Here is an 18,710-nt window from a genome sequence, read left to right on the forward strand (position 1 = left end):
GCCCAGCATGGGAAGGAGTTGCTGCAGAGTCAGCATTTTGAACTTTGGTACTATGAGAAAGGTGTTTAATGCAGACAAATCCAGTATTGGCCTCCATTGAGATTCTTTTCTTGGAACAAGGAACATTCTTGAGTAAAACCCCTGGCCTTGTTCTTGTTGATGAACTCTTTCTATTGCTTTCATTCGAGTCAGCAGAGATATTTGCTTGACAGCCTCTGCCCTCTGGTTTTGTGGTAGGTTTGGCATGCCTTGTTTTCTTGGCAAGGTATGAAATTGGAACCTGTAGCCTCGGTCTATAGTGTCCAAAATCCATTTGTCCTTTGTCAGTCTGTGCCAATTTTCTGCAAACAGAGATAATTTCCCGCCCAAGGGAGCTTCTATTTGTTCCCTGGTAGGCGGAAGTAGAGGAAAGTCATTGAGATTGTGGCTGTGGGGCAGGAGAAACCCCTGCGTCACTTCTTTGGTTTCCTGGCTGCCATTGTCGTCCCCTGTAAGGACCTCGGTATTGGCCTCTTCCTCGGCCACGTCTGTTTTTACCCCTTTGAAACTTTTCTGGATTAGGAAAGGACCAGTTTTTTGAAGGCAAACTCCTACTGAATCTGGGGGGTTGAACCTGGAGGAAATCTTTCACCGTCTGAACTGATTTTGCTTTTTCCTTGATGGTCTTTAACACATCCTTGGCATTAGCACCAAAAAGCTTGTTCTTTTCCAAAGGTGCATCCAGAAGTTTTGCCTTTACATGATCTGGTAGAGGTTGATCTTTTAACCATGCATGTCTACGAATGACTGCCCCTGTCACAGCTGCCCTACATGAAGCTTCCAGTGCATCATATCCACACTGCAGGAAGTGATCGCTTACTTGCTGAGTGTTATGTACTGCTTCCTGCAAAGCCTTCCTATCTAAAGGATCAGGAGTGGCCAATGTTTTTTGTAAATCTTCTAACAGGAAATCCTGATATTGTAACATATGAAAAAGGCAATTCAAGGCTCTCATGGATAAGGTAGTGGATGTGTAAACCTTTTTGCCCCATCTCTCTAATGACCTAGCTTCCCTGTTGGAGGGCAATGGATTTTTAGAGGTGGAAGCTGAAACTCCTTTAGGCCCCTGAGAAATAGTTTCCAAATCAGCAGTATGGGCCCTGAATAAATGGGAATGAGTTTCTGGGACCCCGTAATACCTATCTGGTTTGGCTGGAGCAGGAGGAAGAGAGTCAGGGGTAACACTAGAGTCAGAATATAAATCATCCAAAACATCAAGTACAGGAGGAATAGCTAAGGGCCTGTGCTGGGGCTTCTTAAGGAAAGTCCGAAGGCGTTTTCTGGAGTCAGAATATTCCTGGCCTTGCCACTTGAAATGTTCCCTCATGGTATGCAGAACTTCCCCAAAAGAAATATCCTCAGGCGGGGAGGCTGAGGGGATGGAATCCTCTGCATCAGAGTCCTCATAGGTCTGGAAGAGCTCTTCCTGGCTATCAGAGTGGACAGAGCCCTCAGAGTCTTCATCTGACGGAATAGGGTCAGAGGGTTCAACCCGGGGCCTTTTATCAGAAGGAGGTTGGGATCCTCTCTCAGGATGGGCCTGTGAACCTCTAATCATAGAAATTAAATCAGCAGCCATAGACATAATTTGTGTCTCTGGAGTAGGCTGAGGAAAGGTTTTAGTAGTAAAATGCTTTGTTTTGCTGGCTGCCTTAGCCCTGGTGTAGGCCTTAATAGACATGGCCATAGGAGGCCTGGCAGCTCCATGTGCAGGAGTGACCTTGTCTACAGCAATGGTCTCGGGCATTTCCTCGGTTTCGGTATCCGGAGGAAAATCAATAACTGGCGTCGGAGTGATAGTTGGAATCAGAGTCGTCGGTAATGCGGTGTCTTCGGTTCGGAGTGGTGGAGAGACCGTCTCAGAGGGAACCGGAGCACCCACGGTAGGTTTTGGCGTGGAGTCGGAGTTAGACGCGGGCCGAGGATGTCGGTCCCGGTCTTTACGTTTCTTGGGAGTTTGTGATGTCGGAAGATCCGACGGCATTGTGTAAGCGAATTTATCACCGAAAAAATCATCAGCGAACTCCGCCCGGCGCCTGAGAGTGCGCTTGTTGAAGCGAGCACAGGCTATACAGGCCGAGACGTTGTGGTCTGGGCCAAGGCAAGGAAGACAGTAAGAGTGGAAATCCTTATGAGGTATTTGTTTACCACAAGAAAGACAATTGTTAACTTTTTCAGTAATTTCTGACATCGGCTGAGGCAAGAAAAGGTCCCCAACGGGGTACTTAGCTTTTTTGATGACTTCAGAATCGAAGAATACAGGAGCTGACCGACCGGCACTTGCGAACTGCTTCTGCTTCGGGCACCGCGCGGCAAGAAAGACTGAAGAAGATGGCGTCGGCTGATGCTTATGTACCCCAGCCTCTCTGACGTCGGAGAGAAATGAGACATCAGCCGACGTCGGACCCAGACTTTGGAATCCGGCCGACCGAGGGCTGCCTGAGGCAGGACAACCCACATGTTATGACTGCAGTTGCATTCTTGAAGGACATGGGGGAGTGGACCCAAAAAGATAATTACAGAGGGGTAGGAGGGAGGGAAAACCTGACTGCAGTTGCATATCTATCGGACATCTACATTTATGGTAGGTACAAAACTGTACTATGCCCTTCAAGAATGCAACTGCAGTCCTGACATATGGCATAAATACCATAGCCAAGCTGGGGGTGGTAGGATCTAAGATAATGATGGTGTAGCTAAAATGCCCTGCAGGACTGCAGAAGCAAAGCCTGCTCGGAATCTGGAATATAAAGGCAGGTTGTAGTGCTTGGTAAATGTATGCACGGAGCTCCATGTAGCAGCCTCTAAAATGTCCTTTGTTGCCACTCCTCTTAGGAAAGCTGTGGAAGTGGCCATAGCTCTGGTGGAATGTGGCCTAATATTGGCTGGCACACCTTTTCCATGGAAAGAATAGCAGAATCTGATGCACTGTCCAATCCATTTTGAAATTGTTTGTTTGGAGATTGCTTTTCCTTGCATTCCAGCAGCATAGGCTACAAACAGTTGGTCAGACTTTCTGGTGGCCTTAGTTCTGTCCAAGTAGTAACGTAGTTGTCTGTGTATGTCCAAAGTATGCAGTAGCTTTACCCCCCTATTTTGAGGATTGGGGAAGAATGCAGGCAAGTGAATAGCTTGATTTAGAGACACCCTGGAAATAACTTTGGGCATGAATGTAGGATTGATTCTTAGAGAAACTCTGTCTTGATGAAAAATGAGGAAGGGAGGCACTGCCATGAGTGCCTGTATCTCCGAAACTCTTCTTGCAGATGTGACTGCCAATAAGAAGGCCGTCTTCCATGAAAGAAATTGCATTTCTGAAGTTGCTGCTGGCTCAAATGGAGAAAGAGTTAATTTTTCCAACACATAATTGAGGTCCCATGCAGGTACTGGCTGTTTTCTGGGAGGTTTGATATTCTTTATTCTTCTTAGAAACTGTCTTAGGAAGGGATGAGAAAACACTGGAGGGTCACAGTTGTATTTTGCTGAGATTGCTGAGGCATGAATCTTTATTGAAGAGTATGAAAGTCCAGAATGAAGTAGTTCTGCCAAGTATTCTAAAATCTGAGTTATACTCGGTAATGCTGTGTCCTGACCCCTGTTGGCATTCCAGATGCTGAATCTCTTCCATTTGACTGAATATGTTTTTCTTGTGGAAGGTCTGCGTGCTTCCAGCAAGATTTCTTGAACCGATTTTGATAGAGAGAAAGGTGGAGAAGTCATGTTAGCCTCCAGGCTGTCAGATGTAATGATTTTAGGTCTTGATGCACGGTCCTGTAATTGTGTTGTTTTAGGAGCAGGGGCCATAGGGTCAGAGGCCATGGTTTGGTCCGAGTTATGGTCAATAGCAATGGGTACCAGTGTTGCCTTGGCCAGTCTGGAGCTATCAAAATACCTGTAGGTTGTTCTGCTTTGATCTTCAGTATCACCTTGGTCAGCAGAGGCAGAGGAGGGAATGCATACATTTTTAGAGAATTCCAGCTGAAGGAGACAGCATCCGTTTTCCAGGCTAGAAGATGGTGAGTCCTTGTGCAGAACTTTTTCAGGTGATGATTTAAGTGGGAGGCGAAAAGATCTACATCCAGTCTTCCCCATGACTGTCAGTTGAGAGAAAATGTGAGGGTGCAGCATCCATTCGTGTGGATCCATGAAATTTCTACTCAGGTTGTCCGCCAGTACATTGTCCTTGCCTGGTACAAACTGGGATTGTAAATGTATCTTCAGGCTCAGGGATTTTTCCCAGAGAAGCATTGTCTGCAGAGGGGATAAGAATGAGTGCCTCCCTACTTGTTTATGTACCACATGACAGTGGTGTTGTCTGTCCTTATCAGCAAATGTCCTTGTTATAGTGATTTTTCGAAAGTCTCGATTGCATGTATCACTGCCAACATTTCCTTTTGGTTTATGTGCAGATGTCTTTCCTTTGGGATCCATTGCCCTTGAATGCATCTGTCCTCCATGTGCGCCCTCCATCCATGGTCTGAGGCGTCTGTTGTAATCATTTGGCCTGCTTGAGGTCTGTTGAAAGACATGCCTTTGTTTTGCTGACTGGCTTGAGCCCACCATAAAAATTCTTTTTGCAGACATGGAATAAGTGGGATTATGTCCTCTAGGCTTTGGCTGTGTTGAGACCATAAGTTTTTTAAATACCATTGCAGCTTTCTCATATGAAGTCTTGCCAAAGGTATCAGAAGTATGCAAGATGCCATGAACCCCAGGGCCTGAAGGATTTTCCTTGCAGTCAGCTGGGAGAGTTTTACTAGGCCTTTGAAGTACTCTTGTAAATGCTGCTGTTTTTCCTCTGTGAGGTAGGCCATTTGGTTTTCTGTGTCCAGTTTGGCTCCTAAGAAGATAACCTGTTGGGATGGCAGTAGTTTTGACTTCTGGATGTTGACTGTGTATCCCAAGGCCTGTAGTAGATGCATGACATAGTCCAAATTTTCCTTTAAGGTTTGTTTGTTGTCTGCTTGTATGAGGCAGTCGTCCAGGTAGGGGTATATTTGAATCCCCTGCAGTCTGCAGTGTGCCACTACTGATGCCAGGCATTTCGTGAACACTCTGGGCACAGTAGATAAGCCAAACGGCAATGCTGAGAATTGATAATGCTCTGTCCCTGCAAGAAATCTGAGGTATCTTCTGCAGCTTTGTCTGATTGGGACATGCAGGTATGCCTCCTTGAGGTCCAGAGTGACCAGCCAGGACCCCTTGCCAGCATGGGAAGGAGTTGCTGCAACGTCAGCATTTTGAACTTTGGCACTATGAGAAAAGTGTTTAGAGATGACAAGTCCAGTATGGGTCTCCATTTGTTTTCTTTTCTTGGAACAAGCAACAGTCGAATAAAATCCCTGGCCTTGCTCCTGAGCAGGAACCCTTTCTATTGCTTTTATACTTACAGCTTGGAAACTTGAGAGAGTGCCTCTGCCCTTTGATGATGTGGCAGGTTTGGCATGCCTTGTCTTATTGGTAATGTGTGGAAGTGGAATCTGTAACCTTTGTCTATCAAATCCAGTTGTCCTTGGTTAAGATATGCCAGTTTTGTGATAAGGATAATTTTCCGCCCAAAGGTGCTTCTCTTTGAACCTTTGTAGGCGGAATGAAAGTCAAGTCATTGCGATTGTCCTAGTGGTCCAGCTGAACTGTCTGCGCCACTTCTTTGATTTGGAGGTTGCCATTGGCGTCCTCTGTAAGATCCTCGGTATTGCCCTCTATCCCGGGCACATCTGCCTTTTCCCCTTTGAAACTTGTCTGAGCCGGGGAAGGACCAATTCTTTGAGGGCCAGTTTCTGCTGAATCTGGGTGGCTGAACCTGAAGGAAATCCTTGACTGTCTGTACTGACTTTGCTTTTTCCTCTATGGATTTCAATACATCTTGTACATTAGCACCAAAAAGCTTCTGTTTTTCCAAAGGTGCATCAAGTAACTTTACTTTAACATGGTCAGGCAAAGACTGATCCTTTAACCAAGCATGTCTACGTATCACAGCCCCAGTCATAGCTGCCCTGCATGAAGCTTCCAGTGCATCATAACCACACTGAAGAAAATGGTTATTAACCTGCTGAGTGTTATGTATGTGATCCTGCAATGCCTTTTTATCAATAGGCTCAGGAGAGGCTAACTTTTTCTGTAAATCATCCAGGAGAAAATCCTGGTACTGAAACATGTGAAAAAGGCAATTTAGTGACCTCATGGCCAGGGTAGTGGAGGTATATACTTTTTTACCCCATCTCTCCAGGGACCTTGCTTCCCTGTCCGCTGGCAGTGGGTTTTTGGCAGAGGAGGTAGCCACTCCCTTGGGGCCCTGTGAAATAGTTTCTAGATCCACAGAGTGGGCCTTAAAAAGGTGCTTGTGAGTGTCAGGGACCCTATAATATCTGTCCGGCTTGACAGGGGCCGGAGGAAGAGAATCAGGGTTAGCACTGGAGTCAGAGAAAACATCATCCAAAACATCCATAACAGGTGGAATAGCTAAAGGTCTGTGCTGGGGAAGCTTGAGGAAGGTACAAAGCCTTTTCCTGGAGTCAGAGAATTCCTGACCCTGCCATTGAAAATGTTCCCTCATGGAATGCAGGACTTCACCAAATGAGAAATCTTCTGGAGGGGAGGCAGAGGGAATTGATTCCTCAGCATCAGAGTCCTCGTAGGCCTGGAAGGATTCTTCTTGGGTATCAGAATGTTCAGAATCCCCAGAGGCTTCATCCGAAGAGAGGTCGTCCGCCTGCTCAGTTCTGGGCCTTTTCTCCGCAGGTGGCTGAGAACCCCTTTCCGGATGAGGCTGAGACCCCCTGATAAGGGAAATAAGATCAGCAGCCAGAGACATGATCTGCTTATCAGAAGAAGGGGCCTGGGCAGTAGGTTTAGGATGGGCCTTGGCCTGACTGGCGGCCTTAGCACGTGCAAAGGCCTTGATGGACATGGATACAGGAGGCCTAGCAGCCCCACGTGCAGGCGTAACCTTGTCCACAGAAATGGTGTCGGGTAGATCCAGAACTTCGGTTTCCGGAGGAAAATCAACAACCAGCACCAGAGAGATCTCAGAGACCGAAGGTCGTGTTAACGCTGTGTCGTCAGCCTGGAGCGGTAGATTTACCACTTCCGAAGGGACCGGAGCACTAGCAGAGGGTTTGGGAGTAGCATCGGTAGTGGACGCAGGCCGAGGATGTCTGTCCCGGTCCTTGCGTTTTTTAGCAGATTGGGTAGTCGGTTGATCCGACGGCATGATATACGCAAAAGATTCACCGAAAAAGTCCTCGGCGAATTCTGCCCGGCGCCTGAGAGTGCGCTTATTAAAGCAAGCACAGGCAGCACAGACCGAGACGTCGTGGTCTGGGCCCAGGCAAGGAAGGCAGAGAGAATGGAAGTCCTTATGAGGTATTTGTTTACCACAAGACAAACAATTATTAACTTTCTCAATTTGTTCTGACATCGGCTGAGGCAAGAATAAATGTTCCCCAACGAGGTACTTAGCTTTTAGATGACTTCGGTACTGAAAACACAGGAGCTGACCAACCGGCACTTGCGAACTGCTTCTGCTTCGGGCACCACGCGGCAAGAAAGACTGAAGATGATGGCGTCGGCCGATGCCTTTATACTCCAGCCGTGGTGACGTCGGAGAGGAGGCGACACCAGCCGACGCCGGACCCAGACTTTGGAATTCGGCCGACCGAGGGCTGCCTGAGGCAGGACAACCCATATGTTATGACTGCAGTTGCATTCTTGAAGGACATCACTCTCAGAAGCCGGTGCCTGTTCAGCGGCTCCGTACCCGGGAGAGACATCCACAGGTTCAATACTCTGAGAATCTCGTTGCATACCAGACTCCGAATGGGTTTCGGTAGAGGCCTGCGACTCAAAAGTAGCGGGTATCAGGGGCTGCGAAAGCACCTCACTGAGTAGCAGCAAACCAGCAACTGGCTTAGGAGTAGCTTCGTCTGTTTTGGACCTCAACGGTCTGTCTTTTTTTCGTTGCATTTTTTATGAACTCCTGTAGTTGGATTGCTAACAGATGACATTTCAGGATAATTAAATCTTGAACCAAAATATTTAGAAGCAAAAATATACAGACGCTTAATAGTGCGCTGGTTAAATCTAGCACAAAACCGACAGCAAGGCACATTGTGATCAGGGCCTAGGCAAGGAATACAGTACAAATGAAAATCCTTATGAGGTATTTGCTTCCCACAAGTAATGCAATTATTAACTTTTACTGACATCGGTAAGGAGCAAGAAAAAGTTTCCCCAACGGGGTACTTGGCTTTAGTTTGAAGACTTTAGTTCTGAAACTCGAATACGACCATTTCAGGAGTCGGTCGACCAGCACTTGCGAACTGCTTCTGCTTTGGACACCGCACGGCAAGAAAGAGAATAAAACGGCATCGGCTGCATGTTTTATACCCGATGATCTGATGTCATGGAAGAGGAGACAGCAACCGATGCAGGACCCAAGACTTTGTTATTCAGGCCGACTGAGGGCAACCTGCCAGCAGATTACCCAAATGTAATGACTACAACAGTGAAACACGAAGAACATATGTGCTCACACCTTCAGACACTTTATATCCCCTGATCTACCTCCTGTATGTCTGGAGTGTAGAACAACACTGGAGCAACTATAGAAAACCCGGACACTTGCATGTACCATAAAACAATGTTAGAATTACCACATTCATTAGCAGAGCACACTATGTATGGATAGGTATAAAATAGAACCAGAAAAAGGTGGAGACTGAAAGAAGTTTTATTTATCAAGACATTTAAGTTTTGATTACTACTACTTTTGACAAGGTTGTGCCTGGGCGCACCTTCGTTGAAGGCTGTGCGTCAGGGCTGGTAACTCGGCACATAAAAATCAACTACCAATCATTAGCAGACCAAAGTTCCGCTGTGGTGACCCTAACCAGGAAAACCGAAAGACACAACAACAACAACTAAATACTGTTCTTCTGTTTTATCATCTCTTTAGAAGATGCTGAAAGAGAGCACCATACTTGCACTGTTTGTTCTATTCTGCCAGTCTGAGCATGTGAAGTTCGCAGAGGAAGTGCCTCAGCTGTAACACATACTAAAGGTGTTAAAAATGAAGCACCAATATGAAATTTTAAGCCATCTATTGCAACTGTGTCCTAATTGAAGTCTTGGATTGTACTTGTAAAGCTCTTTTTGATAATCACTCAAGAATGGTTAACTTCCTTGTTCTTCATGACCTTATTTTAAATTCTCCAACAAGTGCTATAATTCCATCCATATACCTTTGGTGCCTCCTCCTTTTCGTGCTCTCATGTCTGCTGCTTTAGCAGTTTCACCAACATCTCTGAGGACCTGCATAGCTGCATTGAAGTTGTCCTCTCTAAATTCACCCTAAAAAGAAAGAGATAAATCATATGAAATCAATTCATAATGTAAAAAAAAAAAAAAAAAAAAGCTTGACAACCATTTTGTTAGTGGCAGCACTCAAAAACAAAAAAAATGGCATAAAATTGCAGTTGTGTTAATATAAGCTTACTATAATTATTGGCATTCTGTACAACAGACATCACTTTTGGGATATCCTGCCAGCCCTTCAAAATTCTTCCCCTCCCTAGTGCTAGGACCAATGCCTTGCTACTGGCACCAGGACATCAGCAGTAGAAAGGGTGCATTAGCTGATGCCCTCTTCATAGCTTTCTTGCCCTGGTAAAGCCAGAGGGGAATCTTCCTGGCCGTGGATTATGGTGAACCATGTGATGACTCCTCAATCTCTGGATCCACCCCAAAGGTGTTCAATCTAGAGGCTCCAGAAAGAACAGCTCACAGATAACAGGAGCCTTCCTAGTTCCAAGAGAAAGAGAGTGAATACAGGATTGCTACTCCACGCTCAGGAAGAGACAGAAGGAAAATAAAGTCGGAAGGGGGCAAGGACTGCAACAGTGAAACTACTCTAACATCTAGAATTATGTTAAGCTCCAATCAAAATTATTCTATGTTCATCTTAGTATACACTGTTGCAGTTTACACTTTTGTGAAGATTACCAAAGTAGTGAAAGGAAAACTGAATATAAAAGGTCACACAGGTCTACTTATGGACAATTTCAGGCCAATAAAGCCAAACCCCTCTAGCTGTGTCCTTTTACTTTATTTTGTGTGTTTATTGGCCTGAAACTATCCATAAATAGACTTAAAGGTAAAAGTAAAAGCAAAAGTCATGGACATTCAGAATTGCCACTTAGCTGAAACACCCGATATCCTTAAGGGGTAATTTGCATATATCCCATGTTGCCCCCGACACAAGAGGTTTAAGGTACACACAGTGGAACATCTAGCTTTGGTAGATTTTTCTTATTGTGTTTTTTAACTAGTAGTAAAAGGAAGATTTGGAGGCAAAACTGTCTGGAGACTAGTCCAGGAGGGATACCAGAAATAAATCCATCTCTGGCTGCTGCTTCCTACATTGTAGTGCTTTGAGAAGGTGCAGACATATGGCCAGGTAGCCATTTCTACACCTGCCACCAATAAAAGCTGTGGTGGCAGCAGAAGCTCTAGTACATTGGGTTCTAATATGGCCTGCCACTGGCTTCTCATGGTGCTGATAAAGCAATAAAATTCCTCAGCTACTTAGACGGTTTGCTTGTTCAAAAGGTTTTCTTAATTCCCTTTTGCAAAACAAACAGCTGATCATTTTTTTCTGAATTATTTTGTCTTATTTAAATAAGAAAATCAGCTGTCAGTACACGTCCAGTTTAGTAGAGTTCTCTCTCCTGCTTTCGGGGATTTAAGGAAAAAGACCAAGTGAATGGTTTAGTTCAGAGAAATTTCAGCAACCACTTGAAGCATGAAAGAGGGGCTTGTCTTCATCCAAGCCAGATTTAGAGATGTCTCACATGTGTTCCAGGTTTAGTAGTACCTTAGACCTTAGTTTTTCAGGGCTCTAGATCTCTAGAATGGTACCAGAAGAATATTTTTTTCATTTTGCTTGATATATTACTTGCATTAGGTTTCCTAGTGTCCTTCATACTGTTTAGCACATCCTCCCAGAACTTGTGTCCCCCTGGAATTAGGGAGAGGTCACTTACCTGTCAGCCACAGTGTATCAAGACTGCAGTACAGCAGAGACCAATTGTTCTGAGTTACGATGCACACTCGGGGGCAGTATCTCATATTTTTCTCTTGCCATTTCAATTAAGAGTGGGAACCAGTAATATGTTGGCCAAAGTGGAGCTAGGAAGATTGTTTGCAACCTCTTTTCCTGTGCTTTTGTCAATAATACAGGGATCAGGAGTATGAAAGGGAAAACTTACAAAAAGAAACCTGTCCAATCTGGGAGGAGGAGTCTGTTATCCATGTTCATGGAATTGCTATCCTTGGAAAAAAGGGCCTCAGCTGCATGTTCAGATGAGAAGCAAACAGGTCTATCTCTTGAAGATCACACTTGTTTGAGAGATCTGCAAGTGTGTTCCTGTGAAGCATCCATTTATGTGGGTTTGCACATGCCCTGCTCACCTTGTTTATCATACTGTGGTCTGAAAGGATTCAAGTTGCGGAGACAGAGAGAGAGAGATTGATTCCCTTCTGCAAACCCATTTCCCAGACTTGTGTTGCTAGCCTGCATTATTAGCAAGAGTAAGTCTAACCCACCACCCCTTGTTCAAGTATACCACATGGCTGTGATATTGTTTGTTTTGGGCATGAAAGACTACCTCTGACATGGATGGGAGAATGAAAGCTAGGATGAGAGCTATCATTAATGTTGACATGCTTGTCCCTCATACTTGTTGAAAAATCAAATAAACCTTGAAACTCTTCACACGGGCCACACAGGCTCCATCTGAATAGTCTGTCAGAATTATTGTGTGCTTTACTCTGTAGGGTAGACACTTAAGAGACAATACTGGCTCCACCATGAGACTTTTCTGATGCACGGCAGCAGGGGTATAAGGACTTCCAAAGGATGGAGATGCTGGCTCTCACTGCTTACCAACATACCACTAAAGCATTCTTATTTAAAGGTATGCACTATCAGTAGGTATACTGCCATGTGTCCTAACAAAACAAAAAAATAATTCCCTTGGAGTATATTTTTCTCTGTTTTTCTCTTGAGAATAAGTAAATAATTGATAGCATTTTTTTGTCTTGGCGAGAAAAACCTGCACAACTCAAAAAATGTCACCATTTGGAATGGTTTGAAAAAGAACCTCTCCCCGTTCATGATCAGTCACAGCTCTGAACATTTGACAGAGAGATTCAAGGCATTCAAAGCACCATGGCAGGACCTTGCTAGAACCAGGCATTAAAAGTACCATGGCAGGACCCTGCTAGAATTCGGTAATCATCTAGGAAAGGACAAATTTGAATTCTCTTTTATTGCAAAAAAATAAAAAGGTTTCACTGTAACAGACATTTTATGAATATTCTGAATGCGGTGGATAAGCCAATGGCAAAATTCTAAATCTATAACGGTGCCCCCTCCCCACTACAAATTTTGGAAAAGAATTCCTGGCTTTTCGCATATAGCTATATGCAGATTTGCAGATAACGAAGTAGGCGGCCAACAATACCACAGATACAGACAAAAAGAAAACTCTTCTTTATTCAATTAAGAGCTTTTGTCAGACTCCACTGACTTCATCAGAATACAAATACAAAGTGCAAAACACTGCTTGAATAACCCATCCCACCCTATAAATTAGGTACATCATTTCCCCCAGGAAATTAACAATGAATGACATGACAAGGTAAAACACATTTTAAAGGAACCACAACACAAAACCACTCATTGTTAGTTGGTAATCACTCAAAAAATAGAGACTTCCATCCTTGAACCCAGGTCAACATGATCAATGGCACAAAAAACTTAAACATGTGCAAAGGGAACATCTCTATATGCTTGTACAATGCATTTTTGTTGTTTGTCTAATTTCATAGCCATGTTCATAAACCCGTTGCTTAAGGGCCCTCTTAGTTTTACCCATATAAAAAACATCACCAGTCACAAAGCAACATACACTACCCCTTTTGAAAAACAGTAATACCTTTTCTTTGGGTAAATAAACCTGTAATTCTTAATAAAGATCCATCCCCTCTGTCCACAATAGACGGACAAATGAGCACACCTACCACATTTAAAGCAACCCCCATTTTTTAAAGACCTCGAGTTCTTTTCAAAAAGGCCCTTAAAGCAGGTGTCTTTTTTATAAACCACAACTGGTTTATCCCCAAGGACCACAAAACTCACCTCACCCATAACAAAAATTTCCCAAAATTTCTCAATTATTTTCATGATGTCATAGAAATAGTGTATAAGGTACAGTCAAGGCCCTAGAGTACCTATTGTGGTCTAAACGAGGGGTCCCAACAGACTCAGTGTTGCCACATAGCACAGCAATTTAACAATGTACTCAGTGTGCCTTTTTGTTTAACTTCATTCTCAATATTAATAAAATGCCCTTTAATGTCTCACATTCTTTTTGAAAATCCTCGTCCTCAGAGACCATCCTGGCAACCCTGACATACTGGCCTTTAACCAGGGACTTTTTCTGGTGTTCAGGGTGCCAGCTTTCAAAGTGCAATAGTGCATTAGAATACGTAGGTATTCCTATATAACAGAGAAACAACATCTTTTTAGTATAGTCCTTCTTGATAGTAACGTCTAAAAAGTTCAGGGTATCTTTATCCTTAGTCATAGTAAATTTAAGGAAATCAGTGGTCACGCTGATCACATTGATTGTTTGTGATCAAGAAGAGGAGTGTGAGGGCAGCACCAAGGATCAAAATCGTCAAAATTGAAAAAGGGTAATTGTGAGGTGGAGTTCAGGGATAAGTTAAGTCAGGCACTGGGTGGCAGTTAAGAGTTACAAAGAGCTGGATAACTACAGCAGAGCTAGTATGGGAGATGGCTAGAAAGGTGCTTGGTATGACATCTGGACAGAGGAAGGACGACAAGGAGACATGGTGGAGGAATGAGGAAGTACAGGAGAGTATACAGAGAAAGAGGTTGGCAAAGAAGTGGGATTTGTCAGAGAGATGAAGAAAGTCGACAGGAGTATAAGTAGACGAGGTGCAAGGCAAAGAGAGGTGGCTAAGGATAAGGCATATGAAGAGTTGTATGAAAGGTTGGACACTAAGGAGGGAGAAAAGGACCTGCACCAATTGGCTAGACAGAGGGACCGAGCTAGGAAAGATGTGCAGCAGGTAAAGGCGATAAAGGATAATGAGAGAAACATACTCACAAGCGAGGAGAGTGTGTTGAGGAGATGGAAAGAGTACTTTGAGGGGTTGATGAATGAACAGAATGAGAGGGAGAGAAGGTTGGATGAAGTGGGGATAGTGAATCATTAAGTACAATGGCTTAGCAAGGAGGAAGTAAGGATAGCTATGAAGAGGATGAAGAATGGAAAGGCTGTTGGTCCAGATGACATACCTGTAGAAGCATGGAGATGTTTAGGTGAAAAGGCAGTGGAGTTTTTAACCAGATTGTTTAATGAAATCTTGGAAAGTGAGAGGATGCCTGAGGAATGGAGAAAGTGTTTTGGTACCAATTTTTTAAGAGGAAGGGTGATGTGCAGAGCTGTAGTAACTACAGAGGGATTAAATTGAGGAGTCACAGCATGAAGTTATGGGAAAGAGTAGTGGAAGATAGGGTAAGAAGGGACGTGATGACTAGTGATCAGCAATATGGTATCATGCCAGGAAAGAGCACTACAGATGCGATGTTTGCTCAGAATGCTGATTGAGAAGTACAGAGAAGGTCAGGAGGAGTTGCACTGTGTTTTTGTAGACTTAGAGAAAGCATATGAAAGGGTGCCTAGAGAGAAGTTGTGGCATTGTATGAGGAAGTCGGGAGTGTCAGAAGTATGTAAGAGTGGTACAGGATATGTACGAGGGTAGCGTGACAGCGATGAGGTCTGTGGTGGGAGTGATGGATGCGTTTAAGGTGGAGGTGGGGTTACATCAAGGATCAGCTCTGAGCCCTTTCTTATTTGCAATGGTGATGGACAGGCTGACAGACGAGATCAGACATGAGTCCCCGTGGACTATGATGGTTGCAGATGACATTGTGATCTGTAGTGAGAGTAGGGAACAGGAGGAGGGGACCCTGGAGAGATGGAGATGTGCTCTAGAGAGAAGAGGAATGAAGGTCAGCAGGACTAAGACAGAATGTGTGTGTGTGAATGAGAGGAAGGATAGAGGAATAGTGAGGTTGCAAGGAGTAGAGGTGGTGAAAGTGGATGAGTTTAAATACTTGGGATCAATAGTTCAGAGTAACGGTGAGTGTGGAAGAGAGGTGAAGAAGAGAGTGCAGGCAGGATGGAGTGGGTGGAGAAGAGTGTCAGGAGTGATTTGTGACAGACTAGTACCAGTAAGAGTGAAAGGGAAGGTATACAAGAGGGTAGTGAGACCAGCTATGTTACATGGGTTGGAGACAGTGGCACTGACACAAAGGCAGGCGTTTGAGCTGGATGTGGCAAGAATTAAAGATGTTAAGATTTGCACTGGGTGTGACGAGGGTGGACAGGATTAAGAATAAGTATATTTGAGGGTCAGCCCAGGTTGGAAGGTTTGGAGACAAAGCCAGAGATGCAAGATTACGTTGGTTTGGACATATGCTGAGGAGGGATGCTGAGTACATTGGGAAAAAGCTGCTAAGGATGAAGCTACCAGGTAACAGGAAAAGAGGAAGGCCTAAGATAAGGTTTATGGATGGGGTGAGAGGACATGCAGGTAGTTGGTGTGACAGAGCAAGATGCAAAGGACAGAAAGAAATGGAAACAGATGATCCGCTGTGGCGACCCTTAACGGGAACAGCCAAAAGAAGATGATGAGTGGTCACATTGATATAAACAAACTCTTCCAGTTTAGCCTCACTACCCTTCCACAAGATTACTATATCATCTAGGTAGCGCCCATACAAGACCCAGTACCTTCTGTACTCTTGAAATTTTAAGAAATTCATCTTCCCAGTAGGCCAATACTATATTTGTAAATGCTGGGACACAAGCACCCATAGCAGCCCCCTGTCTTTGTTTGAAAATATGACCATCAAAACTAAGGTAGTTGTTATCCAAAATCAATTGCATACATGTCCTCAGGGTCAATATTGTCCCATGATCCCAGTCAGTATTGAAACAAATATTCATAAAACCATTCAAGATCTTCTTCGTGAGGTATCACAGAAAAAAGGTCCTTGATGTCTAAAGTGACCATAATAAGCCCATCATCATACATATCTGGTTTGATTTTTGCAAAGAAGTCCCAAGAGTCTCTAATAACCCACTCCCTACCATCCAAAATGTTCTTAACTTGCCCATCAATACATTTGGCCATGCCAAAAGTTTTGGAGGTCTTGGCATCAACAATTGGTCATGGGGTGGGCTACAGATGGATTTATGTATTTTTGGGATCCCAAAAAATAGTAGGGATCCTAGGGGACTAGAAGACTATGAATATCTAAACTGATTTGTCCATTGAGTAACAATTCATCCAAGGTAAGGTTAATGTTTCTACAAGATATATTAATTTAGTTCACAGAGGTCTCAACGTATGTATCACTATATAGCAAATCAAATATTTTACTATCATAGTCAGAAGTGTTCATAATAACGAGGCCCCCAACCCTTGTCAGGTTTCATTAACCTAATCTCCAGGTTAGTAATAATATCTTGGAGAAGTTACCATTCCTGGTATTTTAAGTTATTGACCACGGTTCGTTTCTGGTGAATGAGAAGTTCCCTAATTTCATTTTAACGCAAAGCTTCAAAAACTGAAGTAAGAGGGTGCACCAGTGGAATAAATGTACTGGGCCTATGAGGTAATTGTGAAACCACTGTTTGGTGGTTGTTCTTAAAATACAAAGCCAAATTAAGTTTCCTGCAAAAAAGTTTTAAGTTTAAGATGGTGTCAACCAAGTTAGCATTCCTAGATGGAACAAAGTTCAAACCTTTTGAAAATAAATTAGCCCAATTAAAATCAACATGACCATGGCTGCCCATACCTAAAATTGCAGGCCCCATCTCCCTCTGGTTCCAAATTCTCTCAGATCTCCTCACTTGTGGAGGTTCTAAAGGGACATCCCTATTCAGGTAATCCACCTAAAAAATCTCCTCATGAGCTCCATCATGGTTCATCATGGGTGAATTTTTCAAGCAAATGAAAGGTGTCGCAACGGGGGCAAGGTGTGCCCCTATTTATACCAATATTATCCTCTCAGCCTGGGAAAATAAATATATTCTGAATTCCCCATATAAGAAGTGTTGGAAGCTATATAAACGCTTTCTGGATGACATGTGTTTTTTATGGGGTGGAACAGAGATGGAGTTCGCTGCCTTTTACGAACATATTTGTCTTCCAACTAATTTTTTGAAATTTACCTATGTGAAGGACCAAGTTAGTTTAAAATACTTGGATATCTTCATAGGGAAAGGCGAAGATAATTTTTTCTCCAGAGTATATAGCAAAGAGTTATTCTAACTCATTCCTTGCCTATAATAGTGCACACCCTCACCATCAAAAGAAGGGTATTATTAAAGGGCAGTATTGTGAGGGGGAGCCGAATGACCTCAAGAGATGTAGACTTTCTTGAAGAGTGTGATAAATTAAGGGGGATGTTTTTGTCCAGAGGTTATCCCCATAAATTTATCAAGGAAACAGAGGATGAGGTAAAGGCAAGAAGGGAATGTAAATTTAAGCCGATTTTAGGCGTAATGAATTGGCAAGAAGATAGAGAGAAAAATGAACAATATAGGGGGAATAGTAATTTTGTATTTGATTTTAGTGGACAAGCCCAGAAAATTAGAAATCTGACTGAAAATGAATGGACAAAATTGGGGAAATTTCACACTTGGACTGTTTGTTTTCCTCTCCTTTAAAATGTACCTATAGAAAAGGTAAAAGCCTGAAAAAATTCTTTGAAAGTATAAGTCAGAATAATAACCTTAAAGAGGGTAGATTTGGCACACATAAATGTGGAAGATGTAATCAGTGTTCCCATTTACTTCCTAGAGATACTATATATACAAAGAGCAGGGACATCTTGATTCAAAGTAAACAATATGCAAATTGTCAGACGAGTGGTATTGTGTATTTAGCTTCGTGTAAAATCTGTGATGCATTTTATATAGGGAAATCTGAGAGAAAATTAAGAAACAGAAATTATGAGCACTATTACGACATCAAAATTCAGTGCGTCAATAATGCCCTATATAGACAAAGTGAACTGCGAGCAAGCCTCTTTCACTTTTTATAGGTTCATAGGTTCATAGGTTTATACTAGGCTATCTGCCCTAAGGCATTTATAAGCCTAGCCCAAATTTTTGTGGCTTACACCACCCCTTATATGAAAAAATACTGTGCCCATTAGTTTGTTGTGCCTCTGTCCAGCAGTGACACAGAGATGATTCCCGGGGTAAACCTACGATCTCCCATCCACAGGTCTAGATTTCTCTTGAACAGAGTCAGCGAGGTGCTCTGCCTCACATGGACCGGGATTTTATTCCACAGCATAGGGAGTCTCGGAGTGATAAATCTATCCCTCCAGCACGTCCTATTTATATCCGTGCTAAGGTTTAAGTCGCTTGCTCTAGTGGTTTTGGTGGATTTGGATTTTTTAGGTGGAGCATGTCCATTAATTTGGGTTGGACATGGCCTTGTATGTCAGGCACGTCACCTCTGAGCAGGCGGTATGCGACTGAATAGAGCTGGAGTTTCTT

General features: G+C 43.5%; 1 protein-coding gene across 1 annotated transcript in view; it reads right to left on the bottom strand.

The window, feature by feature from the left end:
* MTREX (Mtr4 exosome RNA helicase) overlaps positions 1–18,710 on the bottom strand; it is a 1,888,266-nt gene that overhangs the window by 1,591,728 nt on the left and 277,828 nt on the right. Inside the window, exon 10 of the mRNA XM_044063928.1 lies at positions 9,282–9,390. Within this exon, the coding sequence (XP_043919863.1) occupies positions 9,282–9,390 (109 nt within the window). The remainder of the gene's footprint in view (positions 1–9,281; positions 9,391–18,710) is intronic.

Source organism: Protopterus annectens, chromosome 2.part2 (assembly GCF_019279795.1).
Source record: "Protopterus annectens isolate FY-2018-M chromosome 2.part2, PAN1.0, whole genome shotgun sequence".
Lineage (NCBI taxonomy): Eukaryota > Metazoa > Chordata > Ceratodontiformes > Protopteridae > Protopterus > Protopterus annectens.